This window comes from Excalfactoria chinensis, chromosome 2 (genome assembly GCF_039878825.1).
Source record: "Excalfactoria chinensis isolate bCotChi1 chromosome 2, bCotChi1.hap2, whole genome shotgun sequence".
NCBI classification, from domain to species: Eukaryota; Metazoa; Chordata; class Aves; order Galliformes; family Phasianidae; genus Excalfactoria; species Excalfactoria chinensis.
Window position 1 is genome coordinate 114058767 of NC_092826.1, and position 14560 is coordinate 114073326.

The window sequence follows — 14560 nt, forward strand, 5'->3', positions numbered from 1 at the left end:
ACAACTGGTATTACGCCCAGAAGCACTAGGCAGTAAATGATAAAGTATTCTGCGACTATTACAGTGCAGAATCAAGGGGCCACATTGTGCCATTTATTTTCATGTTAAATCAATGTGGAGTTTAGCTTAACATCCAGTGACTTGCTATAATAGCAACAGAATAATCACTTCCAGGACACTATGAAAGACGTGTCAAGTTCTGCAGCTTTGACTCTTCCTCCTATCTACTGTTCCAGCAGTGTGACCTCCTAGGTTATCATGACCCTGCTAAACTTTCCATACCATCATCCTGGAGGTGAGAAGTAGGAATGTCACGCGATGTTGGATCCTAGTACAATGTAGGAAATGAAAATATAAAAGCATTGTGTTTAAAGACAACTTTCAGCAATACATCACAGCAGAAAGCTTTGCATTGGTCAGTGCTACCTCAAATACAGAATAAGGAACAAACATCAAAACAATAAGGTAAGTAGGTGTTGATCAGATGATGGAAGATGTTATTCTCATTAACCTGCTGTGAGAAATTCATCCCAAGAAACACATTTATAGCTTTACAAAACTGCCCCTTTTGTAGCTAGAATGACAACAAATCAAAAGGATACTATAATTCTCAACACAAATACAAAGTTTAGAAGTTAACTTTGCAACGTAAGATTAACAAAATATACTTGGATGGCTCCCATCATAAAGACAGGTAGGCTTTCACTCATCACCTCTATGTTGATTTCAGTGTCAAAGAATAAATTATATGCTGATAATGAGAAATCAAGGCATCTCAAATCTGTAGGCAAATATAGACTGACAGTGAAAACTGACACTTTTCTATGTTTTTAACATATAGTCGTTGCGTTTAAAAATACATCTCTTTCATGTAAATATACTTTTTTCATCTTTTATAATTTTAAAGTGCATCTAAATCCATTAAATAAATATTTACGCTTTAAATATAGTTTGGAAATTATAGATGACTCCTGTTACCAAAGAGGTAAGAATTTCTCAGACACTTCCAATATTCTCAGCTCTGCTATTGCAGTGTAAGCGATGTTGGCAAACAATGACCAGACCCAAACATTTGATTTCACAGAATCACAAATTGTTCAGTTTTGAAGGGACCTTAAGAGGTCATCTAGTTCTACTGTCTCAAAGAAAGGTCACTGTTGACTCCTGGGAGCTTTGTCCAGCCAGGTCCTTCAAACCATAAGGACAGTGACAGCACAGCCTCACCAGGCCCTTGTTCTACTGCCTGATGGTGCTCACAGTGGGAAATCTGGGCAACTCACCTAATTAGAGGCCTTGAGGAACTCTTCATTTAAGTTCACAATTTCCAGTCTTATCAGTGTAAATATCAGCCAGGTCTCTACTCTTAAACTCATACCAAACTAAAATATTGACAGAGTAGACAGAGTACTAATGAGCGTTTTAAAGCTCACTGAGCTAAATTTGCTACTAACAGTAACTTCAGAGGAGTATTGCCTGCCTATATAAGCAATCAGTCTGAGCTATGCAGGCACCCCATGAACAGCAAACCTCTGGGATACAGTCACCATTTTCAGAAGTGCTCCCTATTCCAGGAAACACTTCCCAGAATGGCGGTGGTGCTGCAGGCATTGCTCTGTCCCAGCCCCCATCAGCAAATACTTTCCTGCGGAGGGGTATTCTACCTGCAAAACTCTGAACGTCACAATGTTAAATGATAGTTTCCAAACTATATGTCAAGCTTTTTACTACCTTTCACAAAATAGCACCAGAACACTGCCGCCATTCTGTCTCCATAATTATCACACACAAGCAGTGCCTGGTGCTGTAGAGCTACAGCTACAAGTCCTTGGCAAGCAGTTCTATCTCATCCAGCAGGAAGTCCATGTCCTCTCGACTCACTTGTGGGCTGATCACCACCTGGCGGAAGAAGTTGACTTTTCCTTGGTTAGGCTGGTACCCAAGCATCATGCTGCCCTTCTTCATCATCCTTTCTTTAACTACGGGAGCAACCTGAAAACAGAGAAACACAAGTGTTGTCGTCACCCTCAGAAATACAGCAGATCTGTACAGGAATTGTTTTGTGCCTTACAAAGCTTTTTTGAAGAGCCCGTTTTGCACCCCGTTGCTGCCTCCCAGCTGTCTGTCACAAAAAAATATTACAGTTCAAACCTTAAGAGTTAGAGGCAGATTGTTCACTGAAACCCTTAAGCTCTGGGACTCCTGAGAGAATCAAAGCAAGATCTAAACCCCTCAGAAGCCTACTGCTTGCAGCACTCATCTGCCACATGGGAAAGCTCAGGTTAAAGTCCCTAGGCCCTAGATTTAGAGAAAAGACTTGAACTCAGTTATGACATCAGCTGCAGCTGGTTAAAGGTACACTTTATCTCCTTGTGCTAACTAGCCTAAGCCTGATATGCTTTCACTTCTGGGCCCTTCAGCTGCCACACCTGTAAAGCAGCTCTCTCTAGAGAATGCTCTCCATTAAACTCGTGTGAACCTTAAGCTGCCAGAGAAGTCAGAGCAATGCACTATTAAGGGAGAAGTCCTCCTCCCAGAGGTTAAGATTTCATCTTTAGATTTACAATATAAATAACGTTTGGCTACATCACTCTTGTATGCAATGGGACGAAACCTCATAGGTGTCTCAGCATAGACAGGAAGATCGGAAGAGTCAAGTCCTTATAGTTGAGTACTTGATCTCATCCCAGCAGGGCTATTAACCTTGTCCAATTAATCTTGTGCTTAACTTTAAGCATGTGAGTAGTTCTTCTGTGTTCTCATGCTTGAAATAAGTCATAAACTTAAATGCATTGCTCGATTAAGTACTCTATTCCTTGGTAGACAGAATTGACATAAGTAATATTTTTAAAAATGTGCTGCATTTTAAAATATTACTAATAACACTAATGCATTTGGAACAGTTTATTCCTTTGCATCCTTTCGTGACAGTTTGACTTTGAACTAAGCAAATAAGTGTAGGACCTAACCTTGGATTCTGCGTTAATTTATTTCAGCTCTTAAAAGTCAGTGCTGTAAAATACCACCAGATCTGCAAAAGAAAAATGATGGTGCCAACCATACCTTAATAGCTCAGTTTTTACATGGCGTGTCTTAGTGAGCAGCACCCATACAGTTTGCTTAGATAGACACATCTCCAGTTTTCAATACCAACAGCCCCAATTTCCATATTTGCTAAATAGTATATCTATATTATCACCACTTAAAAATGTATATTGAATTCAGAGGGGGAATGTTCATGTTCTAACTTAATTTACCTTTCTGAATTAACTTTATCTTTGTGACAAAGTGACGTGTTTTATTCAGTGTTTGTTTTTTAAATCCTGAGAGTGATGGAGTTAGGAATTCTAATTAAAGTCCAGAGTGTGACATCAGTATGAATTATGCACCTGAGAGCAATGAATATCCTTTCAGAATGCAATCTGCAACCAGAAGTTTGTTTTTTCACATGATGCTGCAAGCAAAAATTAAGAAGTAGCTTATGAAAATGTTCTGATAAACATTTGGAAAACAGGAAGATAATGAGAACAAAGATTCAGCATTTCAGCAGAAACATAAAGATGCGCACTGTGATACCTTCGCTCTCATCCAATAGCACCTTTACCATACAATCTAATGTGGGACTCTGGGTGCTCCTCCTGCATAAAGATCCTAGAGAAAGCTAGCAATAAAATCTACTGTATATCTGCAACATGTGCATCATTTAGAAATAGAATTAATTGGATTTATCCATATACCACTGAAAGAAAAACATCTCTCACCTGGATTTCTGTCTGCCTGGAAAATGATTTAAGAATTCCTCTGTTTCCTTGTTTTGTAGCTCAGAATCTCATAATCATAAAATCCTTAGAGTTGGAAGGGACATTTAAAGATCATCTAGCCCAACTCTCCTGCAATAAACAGGGACTCCTACAGCTAGATCGGGTTGCTCAGAATCCAGCCCAGCCTGACCCTGAATATGTCCAAGGACAGGACATCCACCATGTCTTTGGGCAACTGTGTCTCACCACCCTCACTGTAAAAGACTTTTTCCTCATAACTAACCCAAACATACTCTCTTTAACCTTGACATCATTTCCCCTTGTCCTATCACATCAGTCCCTGATAAAGAGTCTGTCCCCTTCTTTCTTACAGCCCCCCTTCAGATACTAAAGGCCACATTCAGGTCTCCCTGGAGCCTTCTCTTCTCCAGGCTGAAGAGCCCCAGCTCTCCCAGCCTGACCTTGTAGGGAAGGCATTCCACCCCTTGGACCATTTTTGTGGCCCTCCTCTGGACACACTCCAACAGGTCCATGTTTCTCCTGCACTGAAGACTCCACATCTGGATGCTGCACTCCAGGTGAGGCCTCACCAGCACAGAGCAAAGTGGCAAAATCTGGGTTCTGCAATTGTTTTTGCACAATTTGCACAACTTCGCACAACTTGCCAGTAGGTTGAGTCAGAAGGAAAGACTCTCGATTGGGAATGCCCCAGGCTATGAACACCAGCATAAAGGCCTGTGACACACATTCTCTTAAACACTGAATAACTTAGCAACAAAACAAGTTTTCCTATTTCTCCTGCAGTTTGTGTGTGTTGAACCCCTTAACAGCACATGAAGTAACTAAAAGCTCTACTTTTTCACTCTTATTCACACCAGCTGTGGGCTGAGGTAAGAATGACACAGTGACAATACTTAGAAGACATCATGCCCAGCAGGTATCATACTGAGCACCATATTGACACAGAAAAGAAAAACACCTCCTTTATCCCTGTCCTTGACAAGAAACCCTGTGTGACTTCTACTCATGGAATAAAGGCAGTACAAGTGCAAAGGGAGAAGTGAATTCTTAATATACTTTCTCAAGCTCTTCTTTAAGATTCAAATCCCTATGGCAACTTTTAGTCTTTATTGATGTTCCATCAGAGTTATTTCATCTTTTGTATCATCCTATTGATTCTCTTCATCTCAGCACCCAGTGCTCCACAATCCATCATCCCCAGATGTACAGTAGCACAAATAGAGACCATGAAAGCAAAAACATTTAGAGCTACAGCAACACGAGGGGCTGTAAATATACTGCATTTCAGTAGGTCTTCTCTCATGGAGAGGGAAGGTAGAAAATCTCATTTTCATTATCTCAGTCATTATGCCATTCACCCTCCACGTGAATGAAGTTGTCCTCTTAATATTTGTTTTGAAGTGCATCCTTCCCTTCCTGAAGGCAAAACAAACTCATCCTACTTAAAAAGAAAGCAAACCTAAACTAAACTAAAAACTATCTTGCAGGTTTTTGACAGGGGCCATAAAGTATTTTGCGTGTTCTTTTTGGTAATGTGATGCAGTTATTGTAACAAAACTATCGTGAATCCTGTCTACAGTAAGCAACAGAATATAAGCATAAATGCTTATGTATGTGTCTCACAAAAGAGCCATTAAATGATGCACAGATGCTATGGCTGGGACTTGAGGAGCACTGGGCCTGACTGCTAAGTGAAAGTAAAGGCAGCTACCGATTTGCTGAAGAAAAATCAGACCTATATGGAACTAATTACCTAGTGAGAAGTTCAATGAGTTCAATTCCCACTGAAGTCAATAAGAACCGAGGATGTTCAAATATCAAAAAGAGCTGCACAGCCCCGTTCAGGATAGGATCCTAGGAAAGCAATTTAGTGAGAGCAAGATTGCTTCACCAGTCCAATTATTTTTACAACGAAACTTACTTCAAATTGTAAACCTAATTCTTTATGTTGCCTGTCACTGGAACTGTCTCAGAATTTTAAGTGTAACATATCCTAAAACTTAGGTTCTCTTCTCTCCTCTGTTCTCCGCACTCTGGAGATTACTATTTAAAAAGATCACTTCGGTGGTGCTTTAGCTACCGGACAAAGGTGGGGAGGAAGCACAGTGAGCATAAAGCCCTCCTCCAGCAGGACTGCTATAACAGGAGACCCACAGGATGGACCTGTGCATCACGACCTCGCTGTGCAGACCCACACAGGGGGGTTTAGTCATTTAAAAAAAAAAAAAAAAAAAAAAAAAAAAAAAAAAAAAAGGAAAGCCCATGGATGCTTAGTTTTGTTAAAATCACACAATCTCATTAAGTTCTAAACAATATAGCCCACTATTACCACCATATAGTTTAATTCCTATATCCAGTTCAAAACAACAACAATAAAAGATGTAATGTACATCTTTTGTACACACGTTAAGTCCACTGGGCTTCCAACCCCACTGGTGCTAATGCTACTAGGTATGGATAGCCAAATAAGTTGTCCTAAGGAGAACAAGAATTTCCCAACAGTTAGGCTACCTTGTCCATCTTGCTTAACTAAAGCACAGAGCACCTATTGGTTTTAATTAGCTTCTTATTCTTGTGCTCTAGTGCTGTCTCTGGCAGTTGCAATTAACAGATACCTTGAAAGGGCAAGAAAGCTCAGATATGTCCTACCTTGGATATGCATTTCTTTCTCAGTGCCTTCCCTTAATCGGTAATGCATCTCTTTTACACCTAATCCAGTATTTTCAAATTGTCCCATCACAAAAGATTTTCTATGTCTCTGGCACTGTACTTCTGTTACCCGAATGCTACCCTCAATGCTATAACTCTCACAGACTCCAACCATGTTGGTCTAGTCATTTTAGTTACTGACATAACACAACAGCCTTTCCAAAGCACGAGCACTATCTTTAAAATGTTGTAGGCTAAAAATAATAATAATAATAATAATAATCTACTAAGCAATGAATTTACAAAAAAACATTGCCTGAAGGAGAAAAATGTACATTTGACTGTTAGTACAACTGAAAACGTAGCATTAGCCAGGAAAATAGAGAAAGCAGAAAAGTGTAAAGTTTTCTGAACTTTTAAAACAGAAGTATTTGGAACAGTTATTTTAAAACCATGTTTTCAACGGAAAATTGAATCATTTTTATAGCAGGGAGTATAAAAGAACTGAGGAAACTGAAACCAAGCAAATTGCTTCATTTCAGTACATCTGAAAGCAAAGAATAAATAAATAAATAAATAAAAATCATTCCTGGTCAACTAAAAACAAGAATTCCTTTCAGTTTCTTAGTTCAGTGGCCAAACCAAAAAATCCATTATTTGCACAGCCATAAATATGTACAGTCAAAAGTGCTGACACTGCTTAACTAAAACATTTGTAGAATTTTTGCCCCTAGATAAGACAAAGTAAGAGAAATTTTCTTGGATTGCATGTTTTGTTGGCAAGAATTGGCTGGGAATAGCTTTAAGTAGTATGGTTGACTCTAATCTTGCTAGCCTAGCAAGGACTGCAAAGTCAGAATGTGTCTGTGAAAACTAGTGTTAATAACAGTAAATTTTTATCAGCAGCATTTTTCTGAAAGCTCCCAGTTCACCTCGCACCCACCCAACACAATACTGAAGAGCGCCTCCAGATCCTGGCAGCAGTAACTCACAGTCACATAAACCATTCTATTCCTTCTGAAATCATTTCTAAATTGCCACAGAAATGGAAGCAAAATGCAATTAGCTAAATTTCCTCCTTCCTTTCTCAGGTGGCAGTTTGCAAAAAGCATTTACTAGAGAAAACCACACTTGCAGTAAATCAATAACCTTTCTAGGGATCCACAAAAGCGGGCTAGACATTGTTGGAAGGATAGCAGTGTATTAGCAGATCAAACTATTTCTCTTCTTCAAATACAGCCTTTATGAAACTTTCAGAGGTACTGAATGCTGCACTAGAAATTGGCAGAAGAGATGCAGCTAGAAGACAAAACAAAAGAAAACAACAAAACAAAACACTGCCTTTTGTACAAAATGGAAAGATCACATTCTCATGTTTTCACAAAAATGGAAAACACATTTTGTGCTCTTGCCTCAATCACTTCTTGCAATGGAAGACAACTTTATGCATAACAGTCCCCCTCATCTGACCACAAAAATTCACTCTGACTAGCTCAGAAGGGGCAAATTTGTATTTGGAAGTTCATGCTTTTTACTTAAAAGGTGACTTGTCTATTCAACGTCTGACAAGTTACGCTTTCTGCAAGAAATGATACATTCAGTCATGCACACTGACAAGAACACAACTATGGTACAGCAATTGCAACAAACAGTAAACAAAAATCAAACTCATCCACGCATTTGGATACAATTTTAATCTTGTATATATTGACTTCTTATTTCAGTGTGTCTTTACAATGTGTCTTTCTTACCTGGCTTGAAGGATAGCAAAGTAGCTGTAGAACTGGATAGACTCAACAAATCAGGTTGGTCCTTAACCCTGCCAGAGAATGTTTGAGTTGTCTCAAACAAATGACTCAATCTCTTTTGTGTGACATGCTTCTTCACCTCACAAGGAGCCTATGACTCTTCAGGGCAGTGAGGCCTCTGTGTTCTTATATCTACTGTAATTGACCCTGATACCTCATGGGTGCTCTGTATGCTGGTATGATATTTATTTGATTATTTTTGTGACAAACAGGTCTCAGAAGAATCTGCCACAGCACATTCACCTCCTTTCCCAGTGAGTGCAGAAAATAACGTTGATATCAGTGATATCAGTTAGCATGAAGTGAGAACCGTGGCTGATATTTTAGTATCAATCACTGGATGCAATACAAGTCAACACAACACTCCGGTCGCCTGTAATCACAAAGTTAGCTAAATACTATAAATATTTGGAAGCAATAGTGCTTTCAACATATCAGAGCACAGAAAGTATAACCTCCACTGTTAAATATCTTCTCTTGCCTTGTGCTTCAAAATCAGTGTCTGGCTTTAAAACAACGGTCTTTTTTTTTCCTCTGGGTGATAATTAAAAACAAACTCAGACGATTTGTCTGCTGTCACCCCAACTGGGACAATCGAAATACCAAATATTTGCACGCCCAATCACAGCTTTGTTTCTGTAGCCAAGGCGCTCTGTAAAACCCAAACATGTTTTTCTTTTGTCTAGAATTTGTTCTGGGCCCACATCCCTAAACCACTAATAAATTATTGCTGTATGCTATTGCGCCAGTGTTCCCCTTGTGCCACACCATGCAACAAAAGGAGAAATAAATGCATTTGTCAAAATAACAGTAACCACTTCCACATTCTTCAGAACAACTAACATATCAAAGAACACCAGATGCTGCTGCATTTTTGCCCTGATACAGACATTTTTCAAGCACCTTCAACTCAGGGCTGTGCAGCATGTCTACAGTATCAGATACTGAATATAATCTTCTGCCCAGTCACTTTTTGCCAGAAAATCCACTAATGAACACCACAAATCACTTCAAACGACCTGCCTAAGAGGAGATGGCAGGTTGGCTTCATATTTTGATTGCCTTGAATGACTTCTTTAGCCAGTTATTTACACAACAAAAAATTGCCTTCAGCTTAAAGCTTTTACACCAAGGGTATTTGCTTCTAAAAATGAGGCATAACCAACAGAACCCACAGATCAGAGCTTGGACATGATTGTGCATTTTTTTACTTACAGCTAAAACTTACGTCGACAAACACCGCTGTTTTCCAGGTGCACACACATCTAAGTACATGCATCTTTTCAAGACAATTCAAATGATTCTTTATTATTATAAATTAAATTCCCTATTATTTCTCACATTTGTGCATTGCTTTAGCAAAGTTTTATTAGCAAGCCATGTGGAGAGTCTAAGTAGTGAGAAACCATGAAAGGCATGTGCACTCTGATCTGTTTAAAGAGCAGCAAGAGACTTGAGTGTTACTGGTTTTATAGAAACAATAGTTTAAATGTTTTCATAGTGTACATGAAGTCCTTCCATGCAACACTTGAAGTTCCCATTTTAGTGACTAGATTTTCCATTCTTTAAACCCTGCCAAAGACGAGGTCTCCCTTCTCCATGCAGGATGAAAGGGCAGCTTGTCATCTTGAAAGCTAGAGCAACTAACAGAAAAATATCCTTCTTAGTTTGTATGCATAGGGATGAGCTTCTGTTCTTCTTCTCCACTGGGGGAAAGGATGACAGTACAGTGAGAATGTCTGGGGCTGGGAGGAGCATTTTACACTAGGAAGATTACACTGTTTGGTGACACAAATTCAAAAGCTCAACACGTTTCTGGAGTAGGAGAATGAAAGTCACTGTAGAACTTTGGAATGGTTCCCAGCTGTTAACACCTTATTTTTTACTTACACAGTTCAGATTCTGGCATAAAGTAGCACCTTATGTATTTGTATCATAGTATGCACTGAAGAACAGTAATGAATCTTTGCACACATTCTTTAACCAGTTCTAAAGGGGGATAGATGGGGGTACTCTGCCATAACCCAAACTGCTACCACAAAAACAAGGCTGCTATCTTACTTGACCACATACTTTAACAAAGAAACTGACACCTTTTCCATCCAGTGAAACATAGAACCAAGAACTGTCATTTATTATCACTGTTTTGTCTGCCTGAAACTGATTAATTTAAAGCCTAATCTAGACATGAAATAAAGGCTACCAAACCTTTCCAGATGGAATCTGACCAAAGTCATCTCTTCTCCTATGTCTATTTCAGGTCAGATTTCTTCCTCTCCTCATCCCCAGTAAGCATATTTTCTTTTCTGTTTTCCACAAATGAAATACAACATACGTTACAAATCTTTGTGCCTAAATGCATGGACAATCGGGGAACTGAAAGAATAAAACAGGATCTGTAAGATTTCAGAATCTGCAAATTTTCTAGCAGTCTCAACAGGTGCAAAGTGAAGGGAAAATAATAATTTGCACCCACCATTGTTTGCAGATAAAAAGCAAAGTATATATTATTATGATCAAAAGAAGCTACACTACATCTGAACACCTGTCTTTCTTGTACTGGGGGCCCCAGACCTGGATGCAGTACTCCAGACAAAGTCTTAAAAGGGCAGAGTAGAGAGGGACAATCACCTCCCTGTCCCTGTTGGCCACTCTTCCTGTGGAGCCAAGGATACCATTTGCTTTCTGAGCTGCAAGAGCACACTGCTGGCTTGTGTTAAGCTTTTCACCCATCAGAACCTCCAGGCCCCCTCTGTATGGCTACTCTCAGGGACTGCTCCTCCCAGGCTGTACAAATGCCTGGGATTCCTCTGGCCCAAGTGCAAAACCTTGCACTTTGCTGTGTTGAACCTCATTAGGCTCACCAGGGCCCACCTTTCAAGTCTGCTGAGGTCAATCATTTGATCCTAAGAAAACCTGAAGGCAGTTGGTGAGTGAAAGGCACACTGGGTTCAACATTTACCATTCATCCTGCAGAGGTTTGCAGCAGTATACTTACCTCAAAAAGGAATATATGGAATAAAAAAAAAAAAAAAAAAAAAGAAAGAAACCTGTTGACATTGTGCCTACTCTACACCCCTATAGCAATGGCTCAGCATACAACCTCGCCTACGGGCCATGGAAAACACCACAATCTGCTCCAGTGCAACAGCAATCTCTTAATCACACCAAAAAGGTAAAAGTATGACAGTTTGAAACAGAAGAACAGTCCGGTGAAAAACTGAGAAGGATTTATCCATTTTTTGCTAGGCTTCTGCACAGCCTACCCATTTTTACAAGAGAGAATGTGCCCGCAAGAACAATCTTTTGATCTTAAGCAGTTATGATCTACAGTAAAAAATTCATCCACTAAAGTCTACTGGATCTCAGTTTCTTTATTGAAATGATTCCACAGAATTCAATAAATACAAATAATCTTTCTACATAATTTATAAAGTCTGTGGTTCATCGGCAGCTCAGGAAAAGATTCTCTACATTAATCAGCATTCACCTACTGAAATCTGCCATTGAAGGTAACTGGGAGTTTTATATCTGACTTCACCTGGAGTAGAGTTAAGACTATCGCACAGTTTGAAATTTGAAAGGAAGGCCTAAATATTCTACTGAATGGATATCAGTCTCAATACTTTTCTGCTGTTTTTAGAGGAACACTTCTTGGTTATGAGAAATTTTGTAAGACTTGTAGATATTTCTGACCACAGCGATTCCTTTAGAGATTATCAAGAAGTTCCTACCCTGTAGGCATGAAAAAGAAACATGTTCCATTTCAATACCCTTGAGATGCCTACAGGTAGAAGAGAATCTGTGCTTAGATAACAGAAGTACAAAATGAAATCTAAAGTAAAACAGAAAACACAACAAGAACAACTACTCACAGCATTACGCAAAATATGAAGACTACATACCTGAGCAGATGATGCAAATGACATGATTTTTCTGTGGCATTACCACGGATTTTTTCTGGTCATTTCAGAAATTTCTATTTATCAAGCAAGAGCTAAGAAGGGCAATTTTATGTGAAGAAAGGACAAAGGATGTAGACTTCAACTTTTTTCTCCCTTCTTTAAAAATTCAGGGCTTTCTTGCAACTTCTTCTAAGAAGTGTTTGATGCGGCTGAAAGGAAGTGCAGGTCTCCTATCCTCATACTGAAGTTGGTGGCAGGAAACAAAAGAGTGCTAACATAATAAGTAAATAGTCATTTAAGTACAAGCAAGCTTAAGATTTATTGACCTGAGAACAAGAGGTCAATATTTATTCAGAGAACAATAAATCTTGACACTTGGTTCTAACAGATGTTAATCTAAAGTATTATTAAATCCATCTCATTAAAGCTAATTAGATTGTGTGTCCTCACGAGTCTTATTGCCAATAGTCATTAGTATCGCATGGGTCATAATTACTACACTTTTGATAACTGAATCAAATAATTTCCAATAAAACTAAATACCTGAGGATGGAAATACTTTTTATTCCTCTACTATGACTGCATTAAAGCACATCTTATTGGTTTTTCCCTCATGCTGCTGTAGACTTTCCTTCCATTCTTCAGCAAGGATCAGCACAACTAAGATTTCAAAATCTCTGTTTGAGCTATACCACTTTTTAAACTTCCTCATTTGTTTCAAAACTCCTACAGCCACATCCATCCAACAGGCAGGTGAGAAGCAAGGAAACAAATCGATAAGTAGCTGCTGTCAGGAAAAAGTGAAAATAAAAAAGAGCCATAATTCTATGCATAAAAGAAAAATTCCTCTTCTTTTGGTGATCTACTGTTTTCTACCTCCACATAAGTGTATTTCACAGATAAGGAAATACTGTCATCATTATCTTAATTCCTAGAATGAATAACCAAGATCTTAACCACATTCCTATGCCAAAGCTAGATGTCAGTCAGGTACAATGGTGATTCTGTGAGCAGGATGGTATATTTTCAGTGCATATTTGCCTTGCAAACAGTCTTGCAGGACCCACACAAACTCACTGGCTCAAAGTGGTTTCCTTCAGGAAACTTGCAGAATAGATGTGAGCTTCTCTGGTAGTTAATGCTCCATGCACTCACAGCACACCTAGGGCTGGCAACTGATGTCAACTTCAGTGATTGCGCAGCTTTAGCGTGGACATGGTGGATTACACAACACCAAACCCTGGTTGTTCCATCTTCATGCCATGCACTCATTAGTAATATAGGCTACAATTTATAAATTTCAGCTTCATATATTAGTTGATACTGATCCTGGATGGTATTTTTCAATCAGGGTCTACACTGTTTACAAGTGGTGGTTGCTGACTTCACACAGGAGAAGTAACAGCTTGAGAAGTGTCAGCACTGAACTGTACATTCAGTGTTACCCAGAGACACAGACCACAGCACAGAAAGTAAAAGGTGGAAAGTAAGATTCAACTCCCATCATTTTGACAGTCTGAACACTGGACATCTAGCTTACTCATTTAGCTTTTTGTTTTGAAGGCAGAAAAGGGTGCCTCTCTAGAGAGTGATTTATCCTAGAGCAAACATCTAAGACAGATGGGACAAATTTGGAAAAGTCTCCTACTCCATGGGTGTCAGAGAACACCTTTTAGATGGCCAAAACATGGTAAAATGAAACCTACGTAAACAGTTTATCTTAGATCAAAAATATCTAAGATCTAAGCTCCTGGACCTGTCCAGGAGCTGCACTGGTCACAGAGGAGAGGGAGAATATTCAGAATACTAGCAAAGCCTCGTGCTCCAGTTACTGACACAGTAGCTGTGTGTCAGGTGATGAGATGAAAGGCTAACCACAGAGAACACAAAGATCCAGCAAGGATCAGAGCAACTATGACCGGCAGAAGAGCCCTGGTAACCCGATTAGCGAAAAAAGAGCATGCCATGTTGAGTACTCCTCTGACTATCAAAGGAAAGCACTCACCTCTTTGCAGGTGCAAAACTCACAAAGAGAGAGAAATGAATGACAGGAGAGGAGTACAGTACTTCTCACAGGACACAGAGTGAAAAAAATTCTGGGACTGCAGAAAACATATCATGGGATGTTGAGGTAAAAAGACCTAATGTGTGGACAGGGAGAAGTCAGGGTGGATTAAGGGGAAGCAAGTGCAAGGAAACAGAGGGAAAATACATATAGGACCATCAGATACAATGACTGCTAATTGATATACTCACCAGGCTGACCCCTGCACCTGATCACCACAACCTATCCTATATTCTTAAAAAATAGTATTTTTGTCTTCTGATAGATGTGTAAACACTAGTGAACAAGCAGGATAAAAGTCCAAAGTACCTGCAACCCAAGGGGTTTGCAAATCCAGGCACCAGCAGCAGAATA

At 39.3% G+C, this 14560-nt stretch overlaps 1 protein-coding gene across 2 annotated transcripts in view; it reads right to left on the minus strand.

Moving 5' to 3' along the window:
- Positions 1-1669: 1669 nt before the first annotated feature.
- GADL1 (glutamate decarboxylase like 1) overlaps positions 1670-14560 on the minus strand; it is an 84840-nt gene continuing 71949 nt past the window's right edge. The window contains exon 15 of one of the 2 annotated variants that reach the window (XM_072328533.1): positions 1670-1989. In XM_072328533.1, the coding sequence (XP_072184634.1) occupies positions 1816-1989 (174 nt within the window). In that variant the 3' untranslated portion in view covers positions 1670-1815. The remainder of the gene's footprint in view (positions 1990-14560) is intronic. The other variant, XM_072328534.1, reaches the window with a different exon arrangement.